General features: G+C 42.9%; 1 protein-coding gene across 8 annotated transcripts in view; it reads left to right on the top strand.

The window, feature by feature from the left end:
- Btrc (beta-transducin repeat containing E3 ubiquitin protein ligase) overlaps positions 1-18,708 on the top strand; it is a 169,099-nt gene that overhangs the window by 120,209 nt on the left and 30,182 nt on the right. The window contains exon 2 of one of the 8 annotated variants that reach the window (XM_052184861.1): positions 15,280-15,445. The exons of the other annotated variants lie outside the window; for them this stretch is intronic. Coding sequence (XP_052040821.1) covers positions 15,353-15,445 — 93 coding nt within the window. The 5' untranslated portion in view covers positions 15,280-15,352. The remainder of the gene's footprint in view (positions 1-15,279; positions 15,446-18,708) is intronic. 8 annotated transcript variants of the gene reach the window in all.

Raw genomic sequence — 18,708 nt, 5'->3', positions numbered from 1 at the left:
CTTATACTTTAAAAAAAAAAAAAAGCTAATGAGGGCTAAGGGCTAGCTCATCTTGGTAAAGAACTCAAAACCGAAAGCTGAAGTTTGGATCCTCAAGACCCACATCAATTCTGGGTGGGTGTGGAGTCCCTGTGATATGCCAGCAAGCAAAGCTAGGGTTCTTTGGAGCTAGATCACTTTACTAGCCAAGTAGGTGAGCTTTTGATTCAGACCAAAAGAGCTCAGTAAGAAAGGTGTAAAGTGATGGAAAAGGTGCCCAGTGTTGACTCCTGGCCCCCACTCACCCACTCACTCACTCACTCACTCACTCACACATGCTCACCTCTCACACATACACATGCAGGGAGGGAAGAAAGGCTGAGTGGCTGGTGAGATGGCTCAGTGGGTAAAGGGACGCGTTACAGTGCTAATGACTAAGTCAAGCCCCCAGGTTCCGCATTGCAGGAGAGAACTGCCTTCCACAGGTGGTCCTCCGACCTCCATATATGCCCCCAGCACATGCAAAACAAATCAAATAGACAAGTAAAGAAAGTAAGAGGGTCATTTCAAAATAGCCAGAGCTTGTTTCACATCATTATTCCAGAAAATTCTTTGTTTTCAGAATGCCAGCTATAAGATAGTCCCCATCAGTCTTCCGTAATGAATTTATCTTTAGGAAAACTTTTTTTTTTTTAATTCTTCATGGTTCAAGGAACTTATCTGATATTTTGTGTATTGATTTTTGACAAGAGTCTTAGGAAGCAGTGTTTGCTGCAGTGTGTGGTGTTGAAGTTCAGCCATGGACTCGAACCTCACTTCCGGCTGGGTTCCCAGAACTGCGAGCTATGGGTGTGGCACACTTACTGACCTTTAGCGTCTGCTCAGAGTCTATGGAGATCAGATAGGATTACAGTACTGTGTCTAAACTCTACTTTGTGGTGACACTCGAGCATGAAGTAGACGTTGATGAGCAGAGTCATTGATACAGCCATAATTCTCACTGGCTGAGGTACCAGTGACAAAAGGAGTTTGCAAAGACATGGGGAAAAAAATCTAGACTTGAGGCTCAGTAGCCTCTGCTGTCCGGGGCTCAGTGAGTGCTAGTGAGTGCCTGTCTTGGAATGGGTGGAACTGGGTTAAATGTTTGCAGCCAGATCTTCCCGTTGTCCTCCACGAAGAGCAAGGGCTGCCCGCTCTGACCTACTTTGCTCCTGCAGCACTGTGCGCGTGGTGGCTGTGCAGCAGCAGAGATGAGACGGGGAGATGTTTCTAGTAGGAAATGCTCTTAGTAGCAAGTTTCTTTGTTGGTAGAACATAATGTTGCCATAAATCATGAATAAATATTCCAAATTCTCTCATATTATAGCAGTTATAACCATTTTTAAGCCTCCTTTGTAAGTAGATATTTCTCTCCTGGCTTTCTGTACTGTGAACTTTACAAAACTGGTATAAGCAGCCTATTAATTATTCATATCATAGTAACAATTAAAGCAAATTAAAAATAAAAATCACCATATTGCATTTAACTGTGGGCAGCACCAAATTGTGTCAGCTCTGTTAGGGCCTGTGGTGTTGCCTTAGTTAAAAGTGCTAGAGGGAGCTCTAACCTTGCTCAGAGCAGTAGCATATGGGAACAATTGTCTGAGTGGCCACAGGGTCACAATAGGAGACAGAATCTCAGGCTCTTTTGTAGTAAAAGTTAAAAAAAAAATTTTTTTTTTAAATTAATGACTCTTCTTTTTATCAGAAAATAAAGGTTAGGACAGTCTATCAATAACCAGACATATTGTGTGAATATAATCTAGTGATGTTAGGAGTTTCTGGAGTTTATGAATTTCCTAAAAGAGAACAGGCCTGTATAACAGCAGTCTAGCTGTCTGAAAGGGAGAGAGAAAAGGACATAGCACCCACTCCTGCCCCGTCAGCTACTGCCCTCCTGGGGATAACAGTTATCCTCACTTCCAACTCCTTATTGGAGCTCTGCCTGACTCTGAGCCACACAGCATTCAGCCCTTACAGTATGTGGTCAGTTGAGCAAAAAAATATTTAAGAATCACCCAAGTTGTTGCACGCAATTGCAGTCTGTATATCCTCCTTGGTAATATTTCACAATAGATGTATCTTACCATTTATACATTTCACTGTAGGCAAACATTTTGGTTTCTTTCAGGTTTTGATAATTAAAAAAATCTCCTGCGTACCTTTTCATGAATATGTAGATGAAACACATTCACATGTATATGAAACTAGGAAAGACACTAAAAACGGTTGGCCTCAGAGAATGAGATATCCCTTTGTCCTCTACTCTGCCAGCCAGTGCTTGGTGTCCCCTGGCTTTTTTACTGAAGCATTCTGGAAAAGGACAGTAATATCACCTCTGGTGGGGTGTGGGTAAGAGAGGTGGCTGTTCTTATGGTGGGTCTTCATCTCACACACAACCCGCAGCCCCCAGCCAGTGGTTGAGATTAAAGCCAGGAGAACAGTGGGTAAGCACCTACACTGAGCCCTGTGTCTCTGAGAGTCAGGCTTTGTGTTTATACTATTTATACTGTGTCTCCTTCAACTCTTCCCCAAAAAGAAACTTATAGACTATGTAACCATTTCTAAGTATGTAGTAAGGACATTAATATCATCACTCTGTTTTTAATTTCTATCAGCAGCTACCTTTGTTAAGGATATATGTGCTGTGCCTATGTGTATGCACATAATCTGTTATTATATCAACTCTCAGGAATAAGTGGTGCTAAGTCTTTGGGGTTAAAAGAAGAAAGTGGGTGCTGGAGAGATAGCTCAGCGGTTAAGAGCACTGATTGTTCTTCTGAAGGTCCTGAGTTCAAAACCCAGTAACCACATGGTGGCTCACAAACATCTGTAATGAGATCTGACCCCCTCTTCTGGAATGTCAGAAGACAGCTACAGAATACTTACATATAATAAGTAAATCTATTAAAAAAAAAAAAAAACAAACAAACAGGGGCTGGAGAGATGGCTCAGCAGTTAAGAGCACTGGCAGCTCTTCCGAAGGTCCTGAGTTCAAATCCCAGCAACCACATGGTGGCTCACAACCATCTGTAATGAAATCAGACGCCCCTCTTCTGGAGCAGTTTGAAGATAGCTACAGTGTACTCACATATAATAAATAAATAAGTAAATAAATAAATATTTAAAAATTGTTATTAAAAACAAACAAACAAACAAGGGCAGGAGAGATGGCTCAGCGGTTAAGAGCACTGACTGCTCTTTCAAAGGTCCTGAGTTCGATTCCCAGCAACCACATGGTGGCTCACAACCATCTATAATGAGATCTGATGTCCTCTTCTGGGGTGTCTGAAGAGAGCAATGGGGTGCTCATATACATGAAATAAATATTTAAAAAAAGAAAAAAAACAAAGAAAAAGGAGGGGAGGGGAGATGCGGGGGTAAGGGGATGGGGGGTAAGGGGATGGGGGGGTAAGGGGATGAGGGAGGAGGAGGAAGAGGCAGAAGAAAGAGAAGGAAGGAAGGAAGGAAGAAAGGAAGGAAGGAAGGAAGGAAGGAAGGAAGGAAGGAAGGAAGGAAGGAAGGAAGGAAGGAAGGAAGGAAGGAAGGAAGGAAGGGAGAATGAGTGAACAGCTTGCTAAGTCACCCAGTTCATAGATGGCACTGAACCTTATCATGAGCCGGCTCTGAGGCTTAATTCTAACTTTAAAACAGCCCAGTCTTTTACTTCCTCCATAATGTGCCCTGGCTCCAAGATGTTATTCTAAAAATCCTCTCCAAAATGTCTCAATCATTTCCTACTTGCTTGGGTTTTTCTTTGGTTCTTTGAGCCAGTACCTCACCGCATAGCTAAGGGTGGCCTGGAATTTGAAGCAATCCTCATGCCTCTGTCTTCTAAGTGCTGAGATTTGCATGAGCATACATGTCTTGCTCCTTTGTGCTTCCCTAGCCTGTGTTCTTACTGCTGCCAGCCTGGTCAGCCCACTATCCAATCCTTACTTAAAACACAGGCCCACTGGATTGTTCATTACCAGAAACACTGCTGCTAGCCAGCATGGCACTTACCTTTAATGCTAGCACTCAGGAGGCAAAAACAGGAGGATGTTCGTGAGTTCAAGCTAGCCTTAGCTACATAGTGAAATCTAGGACAGCCAGGGCGAGAGAGAGAGAGAGAGAGAGAGAGAGAGAGAGAGAGAGAGAGAGAGAGAGAGAGAGAGAGAGAGAGAGAGAGAGAGACCCTGTCTCAAGATGATAATGGTGATGATGAACAAGTTTTAAATGTTACTCTTATAAAAGCAGCTGCCACAGATTCTATTTCTAATGTCCAATGAACTTAATTCTTCCAAATAGAAACCCAGGCCCAGTGTGCATCCTTTTTTTGTTTATTATAGTAGCCAGTATGTCATCTCAACTGTGGGCATTTTGATAGCCTTCGAATTATGAAAGGAAAAATCTGGTACAGCAAGCTGTTAAAAGGACAGATAACAGTCACTGTCTGACATGATGTTGAATTCTTAATAATAAAGCATTTGGGGTTTCATGCCGTTTGTAGACTCTTTGTGTAGTCCTACTACTTGGATTTTGCCAGTAAATAAAACCAGTTGGTGTATAGCATTTCTTTTGCCTCAATGTGTCAAGTAAGGGGATTTTTGCTAGAGAAGTTCTTTCATTCGCTGGTAGTTTTCTAGCAAACCTTTTCTTACCTCCTGGCAAGGAGCAGGCACAAACGCAGCAAGGATGCAGTGGAGAAACGGACAGACTGAGGAGGCAGGCTTCCCCGAGTAAGCACCCTCCTAAGATCTCCCATAGTGCCGAGCTGTATGGAAATGTTAAGTCTTTCTTCTTTTTGGAGGTTTAGTTTTGATTCTTAACTAGAGACATTTTTTTTAAGCTTAAAAAAATGATTTTGTTTCTGTTTAAATGTGAGTTTTACTATGCAGCCCAGATAGACCTCAAACACATTTTACAACCTAGGTTGGCATTGAACTCATGCCTTCCTGCTTCCCTTCCTGAGTGTCGGAATTACAGGCTACAAGCCCCGACCCCAGCTCATCATAATGCTTCACACTTGTTACCTGGAAACACTGAAGCCAGTCTTAGGAAGTGGGTGAGCATGCCAGTTTTCCCTGCAGTCAAAGCATCGACACATTGACAGTCCGTGGCTACCACCGGTGGCCCTGAAGGGACTTCATCTGTTTTTGTCCCAGCATGTTCTCAAAAAGTGATAACCACTCCTTATATGTTGGGATTAAAAATTGAATTTGCCACCTATTTTTGTGCTGCTACTATGTAGATTCAAGAGATATATCTCTGTCTTCCAAGGCTTAAAGTCTGCTTTGAAAATAAAGTTTCTGTATATAGTTGAAAAACCAAAAGATTCCATTAATAAAGTAGTAAGTTAATCATAACCAACACCGTGTAGGTAGCTTACTACTCTTTCACGTTAAAGTCTTGCTTACCGTTACCCCCTTAGGTTCTCTATTTAGATACTTTTTGTTTTCTCATTTTTGTTTTAACGTTAGTGCTTCCATAAAAGTACAGAGTGTCACTGTTTATAGATAACAAATTTGAAGCACAGAAAGGTTCACTAATTTACCCAAGATTATATATCAAGTGCGTGGGGAGCCGTAGTGGGGTCCGATCGGGACCTAATGAGGATTTGGTTATATTTGCAGCATTCTGATACCTAAACATGACTCATACAGAAGGTCACCAGAGCTAGCTTTAGTTGGTGCTCGTGGCTTTGGTGTGCTCGTAAACCTCTTGGCCACACACAGGAGAGAGAGAGGGAGCACAGCACTGTCTCCAGCCCCGTCCGGCCGCCCACCTGGGAGCAGCTTGATTATTAAAAGGAAGAAGCAAGCTGTGTTCTAGAAACTCCATACAGCTTATAGACCAGCTGCATTTTGAAAATTCAGTATGAACTTGGCTAATTTATATGAGTCTGAGTGACTTATTCTGATCACCTCTCCTAACCCAAAAAAAACAAACAACAACAACAACAACAAAACCCCCCCACAGATGCTGCATCCAAAGTAAGCCTTTCCTGGATAAATTAAGAAAACAATTACCAAAGTATTCCAGAGAGAAATGTCTTTAGTCCCTCGATGCTCTAAGGGTTATTAAAGTTTTACCTGCAGATAACCAAGACTTCCAGAGTTTACAAGTCATTTACTTCATTCACTGCGCTGAGAGAGACCTGCACCCTGCCTCATAGGATTATTTCTTGCTGCATTTAACATGCATTAACAAGCGTTTGGAAGAGTTGACTTTCTTCTAGAAAGCTGAGTTGGCTTCTTGAAAGCCTGCCCCCCCCATCACACACACACACACCGTCAAAGCCAGGCTTAGACTAAGAGCAAGTTATACCAAGTCACTGTTTTTCATAGAAAACAAAACCCAGGTATCACAGCCTGAAAATAGGTTCCTGCTTTATGTAAACCCGCCCTGCTTTCTCCTAGTGCACTTTCAGTTGTGTGTCTCCCCTTCTCACGGCAGGCACGCCCTTACGGCAGGACTTAACTTTCCGATGTTAAGTCCAACGAGGATGTGGAGATGAAGCTGCAGAGAAGACTCCTAGTTTAAACTTCCCGCATCACCAAGGTTTTATGATATTTGGTGATATTAACATCACTTTACATCCAGAGGCTCACCCTGCACCTCAGGAGGCTACAGAGAAGAATCAGCCAGATCCCAGACAGTTTATAGCTTTATGGCTTTGCCTAAGACATCAAATGCCAGTATTCAAAATCCCCCTCCTTCCTGATGTGTCTGTTGTTGATTGTGTGGGAGAGGACTTGCCTGTCCATAGGGCATCCTGCTGCCCTCAGAGCCGGAGCTGGCCATGCTAGATCCTTGCACACCAGAAAGGCTCCCTCTGGTCCTCCTCTCCATCCTCTGTACACTCACCCAAGCCCTCCATATCATTTCTCCAGTCACCGGTCACCCCGACACAGTTCTACACTCCATTCTTACCTCTTTCTTCTTGCTGCCTCTCCCTGTTCTCCTTTCTGCTGCCCACTTCCCCTGTCCACAGTCACCATGACCCAGCAGTGGGTGGGCTTCATGGCCAGATCTCCACTTCTAACGGTTCAACAAAGGAAATTGATTTTGCTTGTTCTAGTTAATTTACAGCTAAGGAAAAATTATCCTAGATGTCATAAAAACATCCTCCCTCCCCCACTTACATCAAATAATTGGCAAATAATTATTTTACTTGGTTTTAAGATTTATTTATTGTATGTATGTGAATACACTGCCAGTCTCTTCAGACATACCAGAAGAGGGCATTGGATCCCATTGTGAGCCACCATGTGGTTGCTAGGAATTGAACTCAGGACCTCTGGAAGAGCAAGTCAGTGCTCTTAGCTGCTGATCCATCTCTCAGCCCTTTTAAAACTTTTAAAGTTTTTTTTATATGTGTCGTGAGTGTTTTGCCAATGTGTATGTCTGTGCACTGTGTACCTGCATGCCTAGTGCCTGCAGAAGTCAGAAGATCCCCTGTAACTGAACTTAAGATGATTGTAAGCCTCCATGCATGTAACGAGAACAAATCCAGGTCCTCTGTAGGAGCAGTCAGTGCTATTAGCTGCTGAGCTGCTGTAGCTCCTAAGAGTTCTTTTAACATAATAGAAAAATAATCTATAGACATTGTCTATTTATAGTGAAAATTCTGGGCATTTGTGTGTGCACAGGAACACATGTGCATGTTCATCCTCTGGGGGTCTTTAGGTGCAATTCTCAAGAATTACACTTCAAGTAATTCAGCACCCAGCAGGCTGGAGAGATGACTCAGTAGTTAAGAGCACTGACTGCTCTTCTGAAGGTCCTAAGTTCAAATCCCAGCAACCACATGGTGGCTTACAACCATCTGTGATGAGATTTGATGCCTTCTTCAGGGGTTTCTGAAGGCAGCTACAGTGTACTTACATATAATAAGTAAATCTTTAAAAAAAAAAAAGAAAGAAAGAAAGAAAAAAGAATGGCACTCAGCTCCAACTTCCTTGGTTTGGATTTAACCACTTAGGCCTGACTCAGAGTCCAGGAATGTTCCTTTTTCTGTGCATCCCCCCAACCCCCAGTGGTTGAGATTACCAGTATTCGCAATGCCTGTTTGTGTGTGTGTGTGTGTGTGTGTGTGTGTGTGTTTGGTGAATTCTGAGGTTTGAATCCAAGTCCTTATGTTTATACAGCAAACACTTTATCCACTGAGCCATCTTCTCAGCCCTTAATCCCTAGATAGATTATATAATGAAAGTGACCCACTGAGCCATCTTCTCAGCCCTTAATCCCTAGATAGATTATATAATGAAAGTGAAAGCAAAACAGAATGATTAGAATTGATTCTCTAGCACCAAGAAATTTTGTTTGCTGTTTTAATGTATAGTTTTCCAGAGCTTGTTAGCTTTCAAAATGGTGGTCTTTGAGATTGCAGTATTAAGTCTATAGTGGATTGGTCTGTTGCAGTACATAATTGGGAGCTAACTACAATTGCAAACATGAGGCTTAACCTCTATAAGTCCTTTGAGACCTTTCCTGATTATCTTCTCCCCAAATTTAGTTCATACTGTTTCCTTTAATGCTTCTGTGTTAAGAGTGGCCTTGACATTTTTTTTTTTTTTTTTTTTTTTTTTTTTGGATTTGGTTTTTCGAGACAGGGTTTCTCTGTATATCCCTGGCTGTCCTGGAACTCACTCACCAGGCTGGCCTTGAACTCAGAAATCCACCTGCCTCTGCCTTCCAGAGTGCTGGGATTACAGGTGTGCACCACCACTGCCCAGCTGACAATTTATATACAGATGTATTTTTGTTCAGTCATTAGGTGGCAGGAACAGACATTAATGAATGGTAATTCTGTTATCTGATTGATCGAATTTGGTTTTTTGAGATAGTGCCTCACTCTTAGCATAGGCTGGCCTCAAACTTGCAGTGATTCTCGTCTTTGCCTTTGCCTCTCCAGTGCTGGGACAGCAGGCATGAGCCACCACACACAGGTGCAGTGTTCCATGTCTGTTGGTCCTTTATGATGCTGGTTATAAAGACTCTGTGCTGTGTACCAACCTTGCCTTCCATCACTTACTCAAATTCAAATTCCCTAAAGAGAACTGTTCATCAGAAAATGTCTTCCTGGATTGGCTTAGCTTAGGTATGGAAGGTGAGAGCAAGGCTCGATGGAAGGCTCAGATCAGGCTGTTCTCCAGCTACACACACTCAGATGCGTGAGATTAACTGGTGTAGTTAGTGCTTTTCTAGCTGCAGGGGGGTTTTGAAGAGATGGAGGAATTCTGTGGTTAATTGAATTCTTTAGGCATGGACCCATGGTCATCGAAAAAATTTGAGTGAAATTCGTGTGCCTTGCCTCTGTAGTTCTGCTGTGTTTCAAAAGCCAGGATGTTTTTAAAAGAGGATCACTGTGCCGTCTGTGCAGCTTGAATATTTTGTATGATAAACGTGACATCTGCACAATGTATGTGGTCCCTCATGGTGCCCTTCTCCCTGTGTTTTCTTCCTCACTTCCCAAATCGGCAACTCTTGTGCTGTTTTCTCATCTCATGAGCAAAGTTTTAACAGTACGCAGAAAGTTAACTGCCTGGAGTCTTTTAAATATAAGTAACACGCAACCAGTAATAAGCTGTCGGTTGTTTTTTTGCTGCCTGCAAAGAAACATAAACACAGCGCTCATTTCTGGCAGGTTTTTACTGTCAGAGTTTCTCCTATTATATTTATCTTACAATTTGCCAGGGGGTGAAGTTATTAAGTTTTAGCAGCAGCCATCGATCAAGTTCACAAGTTAACACGATAAAGGCTCTGTGCCGCTCCGATCCGGGGAAATGATGATCCTCACTCGGTAATTAACTAAATGAGAAAGTTAAATCTTACTTGAGAGCTGGGAGAGATGAAAGAGAGGTGTTTGTCAGTTTCTCAGTGGAAATTAGAAGCAGTTTTCTGCAATTCCCTAAGCTGCTGCTCTGTCATATTTTACATAAGCACTGGGAAAACGTCTTGTAATTAGTGCTGTCATGGAGGATTTTTTTTTTGCTGAAGGATGTTGGAATAATTCATTAGATTATCAAGAAAGGCTTGTGTCCTGAAATGATTAGCACAGTGAAATTTAAACCATTAACGATAACAAGTTTAGAGCTTGCTGCAGTGCAGAGGCACCCGGGGTATGTCTGTGCCTATTTCAATCATTTCTTATAATTAAACATTATGTCCTTTTTTCCCCCTCACTAGGACACATCCAAAAAATCCTTTTAAGGTGGCACTGCCTCCATCAGTGGGTTTACCAGCCTTGGAGGTGTGTGTCGTTAGTGGCTGTAAGAATAATGCAGCAGTAAATTAAGCTGCAGTGAGTTCCTTGGTTTAGAACAAAAGAACCCCATCACTGTGGAAGCTACAAAGTCGCATGCCAGAGACTACCAAAGAAACAAGAGTCAGTTTTTAAATCTAAAAATGTTAAGTGGCTTTCTTGTCCCTTTAACTACAGTAAACATTAGGAAACTGTCAAAATGGCCTTCCTTCAACTTGGGTGAATTTTTGTGCGGCTTTTTCTATCATCAGTAAATAGAAGACTGGCAAGTGTCTAGTCTTTAAATAATCATATATACTGAGATGCTGCGAGTTCATTTCCTAGTGAGTTTTATTTAAAAGCTTTGGAATGATCACAAGCTTTGTCTTGCTGGTTATTAGAAATCAGTCAGATTCTTAATGTGAACTTCCTCTCTGCTGACAAATCTACCCCTTCCTGTCTTCCACATTCACTAATCAGATGTGACATATTTATGAGTTCACCTAATATGTAATCATATTTAGTAGAAGCTGTTACAGTATTAATACTCTCGCTCCACGGAGAGCCAGGGTATTGAATTCGGGTGGATGTGCACCCCGTGCTGTCTACTCAACTCTCTGCTTTCATGCGGACTCTGGTTCCCAACCCCAGTCAAAAGAGAAAGGATTACATTTTGGTCATGGAAAATTGTTAAGTCTTTTTCCGAACTAAAAATCAGAATGTTGAGCATTGTGCGTGAACCTACCTTTGAGCATTTTTTACCGTTTCTCTGCTCATTCAGTTTGTGCCCAGCCACTTCACTTTCTCACGAATTCCCTTCTAGAAACTTGCTCTAATGCTGTGGGCTCTCTCCCTTGCTCCCTTCCTTCCCTCCGGGCTCCAGAACTGCCCTGAGCCCCTGTTCCTCCAGCTTTTTCCTTAGGTGTGCTCTCTTGTTCCTGCCTCTCCAGTCTGATCAAGTTGCAGACCGTTCCATTTCCCCTTAACTCAACCAAGACATTGATTTTTTTCTAAAAGGCACATTAGGAAAGAAGCAAGTGAAAGATACTGGGAGTAGAGAGAATCATTGTTTTTAGATTCTTACTTTACAAAAACCTGACAGTAACCTATAGAGACTATAGGGGAAAAAGCTTCTGCCTTTCTCCCTAAAACTATGGCAAGCCAAACATGGTAGTTCATGCCTATATTCCCAGGACTCTGGTGAATGAGGCAGGAGAATCACAAATTTAAGTCCAGCTTGGGCTATACAACCAAAACCACAGAAACAAAACAAATAAGAATTCTGGCAAATTTGGACTTGTTTCTTCTGGCCACAGGAGCATGAACCTGTAACCCTGGTTCTGCCATTATTCAGGTGAATGTATCAGTTCTTCCTGTGAGAATAATAATATGTATTATTATTCATATTCATAATGATTCATAATCATAGTTATAGATGAGTATATTCAAAGAAGTATGTTATATATGAACTATGGTAGTGGTACACACCTTTAATTCGAGCACTTGGGAGGCAGAGGCGGGTTCATCTCTGAATACAAGACCAGCCAGGGTTACATAATGAGACCCTATCTCAAATGAATGACTGGATGGGTGGGTGGGTGGGTGGGTGGATGGATGGATGGATGGATGTTCTAACCCACGCTTCTTTCCTCTCCCTCACCTCCTCTTAGTACTTCTACTCTTCTCCCTACCTCCCACCTCTCTTGACAAGGCTTAATAGCTTTTAGACTCTTGACCTCCAATGTCCACTTCCTAAATGCTGTGACTACAGTCATTAGCCACCACACCCACCCTTCAGACTGTAAACCTCCGTCTGTTCTTTGTCCTTCCTCTCTGAGAATCGCACACCTTCCTAACACTTCCTGAGTAGCCTCTTCTAATCCTTACCGTTATCCCCTGTTGCTGGATTGTTGGTCCCCTTCATTCTCATATCACCCGCTCCTGGTCCATCCTCAGGAATGGAGCTGGTGTCTTCCTAAGGCACAGCAGATGGCATTATTCATGTCTGACTATTTCAGAACCTCCATGGCTCTCCTTTAAACGTGAGTGGATGTCCAGACATCTCCCACGGCCCTGGAGACCTCGGAGCAGGCCCCTCATTTTTGTCACTTTACCTTTTGTTGGTAACTCTGCCCTGTGCATGTGACCCTCACTCTTTTTGTAGCTGCCTTTCCATGCTCCTCCCACTTTTGCTTTAAGATTCTTCCTCCAGGGAAGGTTAGGACCTAATCTTATTCCATCTCAAGCCTAGATTTCCCCACCCCCACCCTCCCACCCCGCAGGAACTTCCTTAGCTCCACAGCTGAGCTCAACTGCTGCTCACTGCTTTGCCTTCTTATTTTTCTTTACATCCATATCAGTTTCTCATGTTAGTATATTTTTGTTTTTTTCTCCTCAGCCTTCCCTAGAGAAAGCAATATGTGTTCTGTGCCAGTTCACTGTTTACCTAGCCTCTGCAAACCTACCCTTCAGAGTACCCTGCCACAGAGCCAGTTGGGTCCTGGACAGTACTCAGGTTCCAGCCCTAATCAGAATTCTTGCTCTGTCTCCTGTAGATGGATTCTGATCCCCAGCACAGTCTGTGCCTGCTTGATTCTCAACTCAGTACCTTATCTGAATCATTATTTCCCTCCACATCCACAGTCCCCAATTCTAGAGTCTCTCTCAGAGCCAGAGTCCTTAGATTTTTTTTTAATTAATTAATTTATTTATTTATTTTATATTTTGTGGTTTTTTTGAGACAGGGTTTCTCTGTGTAGTCCTGGCTGTCCTGGAACTCACTCTGTAGGCCGGGCTGGCCTCAACTCAGAAATCTGCCTGCCTCTGCCTCCCGAGTGCTGGGATTGCAGGCGTGCGCCACCACCGCCCGGCCAATATTTTTATCATTTGCATCTCACTAGTCACCAACTGCCTCTTCATTTTGTCCTTGTCCTCAAAATAACTTTTGGTGGGTTTTGTTTTGTTTTTAAGATTTGCTTCATTTATATGAGTACACGGTAGCTGTATTCAGACACACCAGAAGAGGGCATCGGATCCCATTACAGAGGGTTGGGAGCCACCATGTGGTTGATGGGAAGAAGCATCTGCGCTCTTAACCACTGAGCCATCTCTCCAGCCCCTCAGAATAATTGTTAATGGCATCCTTTGTCTGAAACATTATTTCTCCACTTTCCCTACCTTCCCTGTTGGTTGATTACAGCAGGGTTTGCATGTAAGCTAGAAATGTATGTCATTTCATAGTCCTGTTCAGCTCTCCATGATGTTACTTTTACATGAGACACGTAGCAAAGTCCACTCGTGTAACATTGTTGGTTAAGTCAATGGGTGTCTGTAAGAATATATTTTCCCTTCCTGGCCCAAGCAGCAGCTGCAGAGAAATTCACGGTCATTTTGAAAGCGGTACATGTAATGTGTTTTCAGGGGTGAGGCCCTTAGCCTTTTAGGACTAAACTGGAAGACAGTGCCACAAACACTTAACTCCTTTCATTTGGTGTGCTTGTCACCTGACAGTGTCATTTGAGCTTTTTCTGGAGCCGACTGTTCATTGCAAACAGAAAGGCAGAGGAGCTGCACCGGCGACAGGAGGTTGCTGTTACCATTAAGCTGAAGCTGTTTGTCAGCTTTCCTGGACATCTGAACAGGATGCTTGAGTCATCAGGCTTCTGTTGAGGAAGCTGAATCAATTCTGCAGCCACAAGCTACCATTCTCACTTTCTCCCCATACACGCCAGTATATAGCCTTCTAGTTGTTTTAATAATTGAACTTTTTCACTATACCCTTGAGGATTTTTCAGTTTCTCAAATGGAAATTTTACTTCATTTACTTCAGACATTTGTAGACAAATCTGTATGGGAGAATGGTCAAAGAAGAGACAGAACAAAGACCTTCAGGGTTCTTTTATAAATGCAATGTGTTAGTTACAAATGAAATTAATATATTGGTGGCATTAAGTTATGGTTCAATAAATTTTATCAGTTGCATGCTGTTGTAACAAGAAGATTTCCGTGGCCCCAGTGAGTGCCCCAGATTTCCCCAGCTAGTTTCCCTCCCACTCCCACTCAAAGAAACCACTAATCTGCTTTTATAAATAAAGTTTAGCTTCGCTCTTCCTAGAGTAGCACCTGAGTGGATCCATGGACTGTATGTGCTTAGCCTGGCTTCTGTGGTCATGTGTTCTGCAATCCTTCCTTGTTCTGTGTTGCTAAGTGTTTCATTGTGTGCTTATATTACAGCTTATTGTTTATCATTCTTCTCTTGATGGACTTGTGCCTTATAATACTGAAGGATTTTTATGAAGGCAGAAACAATAGCATTAATGTATAGAATTGTGTTTTGTGCTTAGGAGATAAATATACTTACGTCTTTGTTTACCTCTATAAAACACTGTCAACTTGTTTCCAAAGTAATTCTACCATTCAGCATTAGCAACTGCGTTGGGTAGAGACAAATTGCTCCAAATAGCCACTCCTTTTTAAATTTTAGTCCATGTGTAGTAATATCTCATGGTTGTAATTTATATAATGATTTGAAATGTTGAACATTTTATTGTCTGATTTCTAACCTTCCAGAAGTTTGTTTTTGGTAGTGTATCCCATCTTTTGCCAGTTTAAAAAACAAAACAAAATCAGGTATATTCTTAATAAACAAACAGCATTATTCATCTCTTGCTATTGAGTCCTAAGACTTCTACATATATTCTAAAATCTTTTGTTAAATAAATTTATTGTAAATATTTCCCCCAGCTTCTGAGATGGCTCAAAAGATAAACACACTTGCTGTCAACCCTGAAACCCCAAGTCTCCCCCCCCCCCAAGACTCATGCAGTCGACAAACCAACTCCCAAAAGTTGTCTTCTGACCTCCACAAACACCATGCCAAGCGCATGTGTGTGCGGGGACGTGCACACACACACACACACACACACACACACACTGCATAAAATAAAATATGTAAATCTTTTTTCTAATGTTTACTTTTTCTTCTCTCATACAATATGTCCTGACCAAGGCTTCCTCTCTTCCCGTTCCCCTAGTCCCTTCCCACCTCCCCTCTCCCTCAGATCCACCATCACCCTAGGCTCACCCCAGAAGAGAGCAGGCTTCCCAATGACCTCAACCGAGCATGACAGAAGATACAATAAGACCAGGCACAAACCCATGTCAAGGCCGGATGAGGCAACCCCAAAAGCAGCGGAAAGAGTAAGACACACCCCCCCATTCCTTTCCCACCGAAGGGAGTCCCTCCTCAGCCCCCAAAACACCAAACCAACACCTAGCTCAGACTCTGCAGCTGCTGCCTCAGCCTCTGTGAGCCCTGCCTGGTTGGTTCTGCAGGCCATCTTCTCCTGGTGTCCCAGGGTTAAGATTACCCCTCAGCTCCCAGGGTTCTTCCTCTCCCTCTTCTGAGGCGTTTCTTGAGCTTCAAGGGAAAAGACCCAGTGGAGACCTCCAACCTGGGCTCCCTCTCTGCCTAATGTTTGTGGATCTCTGCATCCGTCCTCCTTCACTGCTGGAGGCAGGCTTCTGATGATGACCACCTAGGCATCCATGTGTGAGTATAGCAGAATATCATTAAGAATCATTGCATTGGCTTTAGGAGTAAGGGGACAGTCATGTTTACTTCTACCCTAGGCCTCTGTGTTATCCAGCCTCTGGTTCCTGGTCATCCAAGTAATACCAGGCGTGGGCTCCTTGTCATGTGGGCCTTATAGTGGTTGACCACTCCCACAAGTTCACCATTGTCCCGGCTCATCTTGTATGCAGGACAGACTGTAGGTGGAAGGTTGGTGTTCCAGTCCCACCACTGGAAGCCTTTTCTGATTATAGAAGATGGATGGTTCAGACTCCATTAACTGGGAATTCTCACTAGGGTTACTCTCAGATTCCAGGGAGTTTCCACTGCACTAGGTTTTCACATCAGCCCAAAAGCCCTCAAATTCCAGTAGTTTCTCTCTCCTTCCATTCTGCTCTCCAACCTGATCTTAAATAAATAAATAAATAAATAAATAAATAAATAAATAAATAGGTTATTCTTTCCCCATGGGATTATCCTAGAACCATTCAACTGCCCAGTGCTGGGCGTAAAGATACAGACTTATATAATCCCAGCATTTGAGAGGCCGAGGAAGGAGAATCATGAGTATAAGGCCAGTATGAGCTACACAGTAATACCCCACCTCAGAAGTCAGATGAAGGGAGAAAGGGAAAAGAATCAGTTGTATATGAATTTCTGCTGGTTGATCGATCGATTGATCGATTGACCCACCTTTTCCTGCTCCCATCAAAGCCACACTATCTTGGTTACCATTGCATGTGGTTTAAAATTCAGTAGTCTTGAACTAGAAAGATGGGTTCAGTCAGTAAAATCACTTGCCTAACAAACCCAAGAACCTGAGTTTGATCCTCAGAACTTACAGTGGAAGGAAAGAAACAACTCTTGAAAGTGCCTTCACACTCACACCTGCACACACATATGTACACCACACACACACACACACACACACTGCACTGGTTGTGGATAGTAAGAGGTAGAATAAAATGCTGTAGTCAGAGCCTACCATGTTTTTTTTTAAAGACGTATTTAATGTATATAACTGCTCTTTACATGCACAGCTGCCTGCCAGAAGGGGGCGTCAGATCCCATTACAGATGGCTGGGAGCCACCATGTGGGTGCTGGGAATCAAACTCAGGACCTCTGCAAGAGCAGTCAGTGTTCTATATCAATTTGTCTGCTAAGGTTTTGTTGTTGTTGTTGTTGTTGTTGTTGTTGTTGTTTTAATATTTATTTATTTATTATATGTAAGTACACTGTAGGTGTCAGATCTCTTTATGGATGGTTGTGAGCCACCATGTGATTGCTGGGATTCGAACTCATGACCTTTGGAAGAGCAGTCAGTGCTCTTACCCGCTGAGCCATCTCTCCAGCCCGTCTGCTAAGTTTTTAATTGATATTATATTTATTTACCCTTTAGTTCAAGCTGGAAAGAGTGAACAATACTGAGTCTTGTTTATGAGTGTAACAGATTTCTCCATTTATTTACATTAGAAAAATTTTCCACCGGGCACAGTGGTGCACTATGTGGCACAATTTAATCCAGTGCAGAGGCAGGTAGATCTCCTTGACTTCAAGGAGAGCCTGGTCTATATAGTGGGATCCAATATAACCAGGGCTATATAGTGAGACCCTGTCTCAAAAAACCACCCCCTCAGCAGGGTTTGTAATTTACAGGTATTACATATCTGCCAAGCTTTTCTAAGTGTTATGTGGGGCTTTCTCAATTTTAATTGTGTGTGTGTGTGTGTGTGTGCTGCAGTAAATTTCTTAAGTGGATGGTTTTCAAAAAAAAACACGTTTTAGCTTGGTGTGGTGACTTACCATATAATCCCAACAGTCTGGAGCCTGAGGCAGAAGGATCAGCACAGATTTGAAGTTAGCCTGGGCTTCATAATTAGACCCTGTCCCCAAAGTGAATTGGAGCCAACGTTACTCTTAGAGTGGCAGGTGGCTGTGAAGGGACACTGTGAAGCTCGCGTTGACTGGCCTGTGGTCTGGGGCTGTCCTGGGCGTTCATCACAGCTCAGCACTCTGTGTGCTTAGTGCTATACCCTCCATGTATTGACACTGTTTACTAAATCTAAACTAAAAAAGAAAGATGTGTTTTCAAAAGTTAGACAGAAACTTAGCTCTTCCAGTGCTGTGTTGTAGTGCTGTTTTGGGACTAGTGTAGCCTCAGTGGGAAAGTGCTTGCCCTAGCCAGTGTGAACGCACTTGGTTTGGTCTTTGGCATGGATGGAATAGGGATGCTAAATGCCTCACTCCACATGATTCATAAGCACGCTTGTTAACGGCTTTATCTCTGTCATGAAAACAGTGAAATGGTTTCTATTATCCCCATTTTATAAATGAGGGAAACAGATTCAGCAGGGGAAGCTAGCAAGCCTAATTCCAGAGCCACAGCTTTAGTGGCTGTGTATAGAGTAGGGGTTATGTTCAGGATTGATATCATTTGAAGTGACAGTGCCTCTCAGGTATGAATCTTCTTCAAAGGAAGTACACTTGTGAAGGGCGACAACTGCAACGGAAGAGCCTCCCACGCCACCCGAGCTGCTGGCAATGCGTGACTGTCCCCCTCGCTCCTCTCTTCCAATAACCCAATGTCTTTAAACCTGCTCAAGATTGGATCAGGGAAAACAGAAGAATGCCTTGACTGAAGCCTAGCTCCACAGGAAAATCACCAGTTCCCTCAGTTCTTAGGTGGTTTTAGCTGACAGCTGACAGCTGCAGCAGCAAGCAGGGCTCCCCGTGATCACAGATATGCCTGGTCGTCGTAAAGCAGAAACCACCACTTCATCAAGTTGATGATTCCATCTTACTTGAATTGAGCTCTAACCAGAAGACAGCTCTGCCCCAACCCAGTCTATTCATTGTTTAGTGAGGGAGGAGGGGAGTTGCTTTGGTTGC

This window comes from Apodemus sylvaticus, chromosome 1 (assembly GCF_947179515.1).
Source record: "Apodemus sylvaticus chromosome 1, mApoSyl1.1, whole genome shotgun sequence".
Lineage (NCBI taxonomy): Eukaryota > Metazoa > Chordata > Mammalia > Rodentia > Muridae > Apodemus > Apodemus sylvaticus.
Note: the sequence above shows the minus strand (reverse complement) of the source record. Positions and strands in the feature narration are given on the sequence as shown.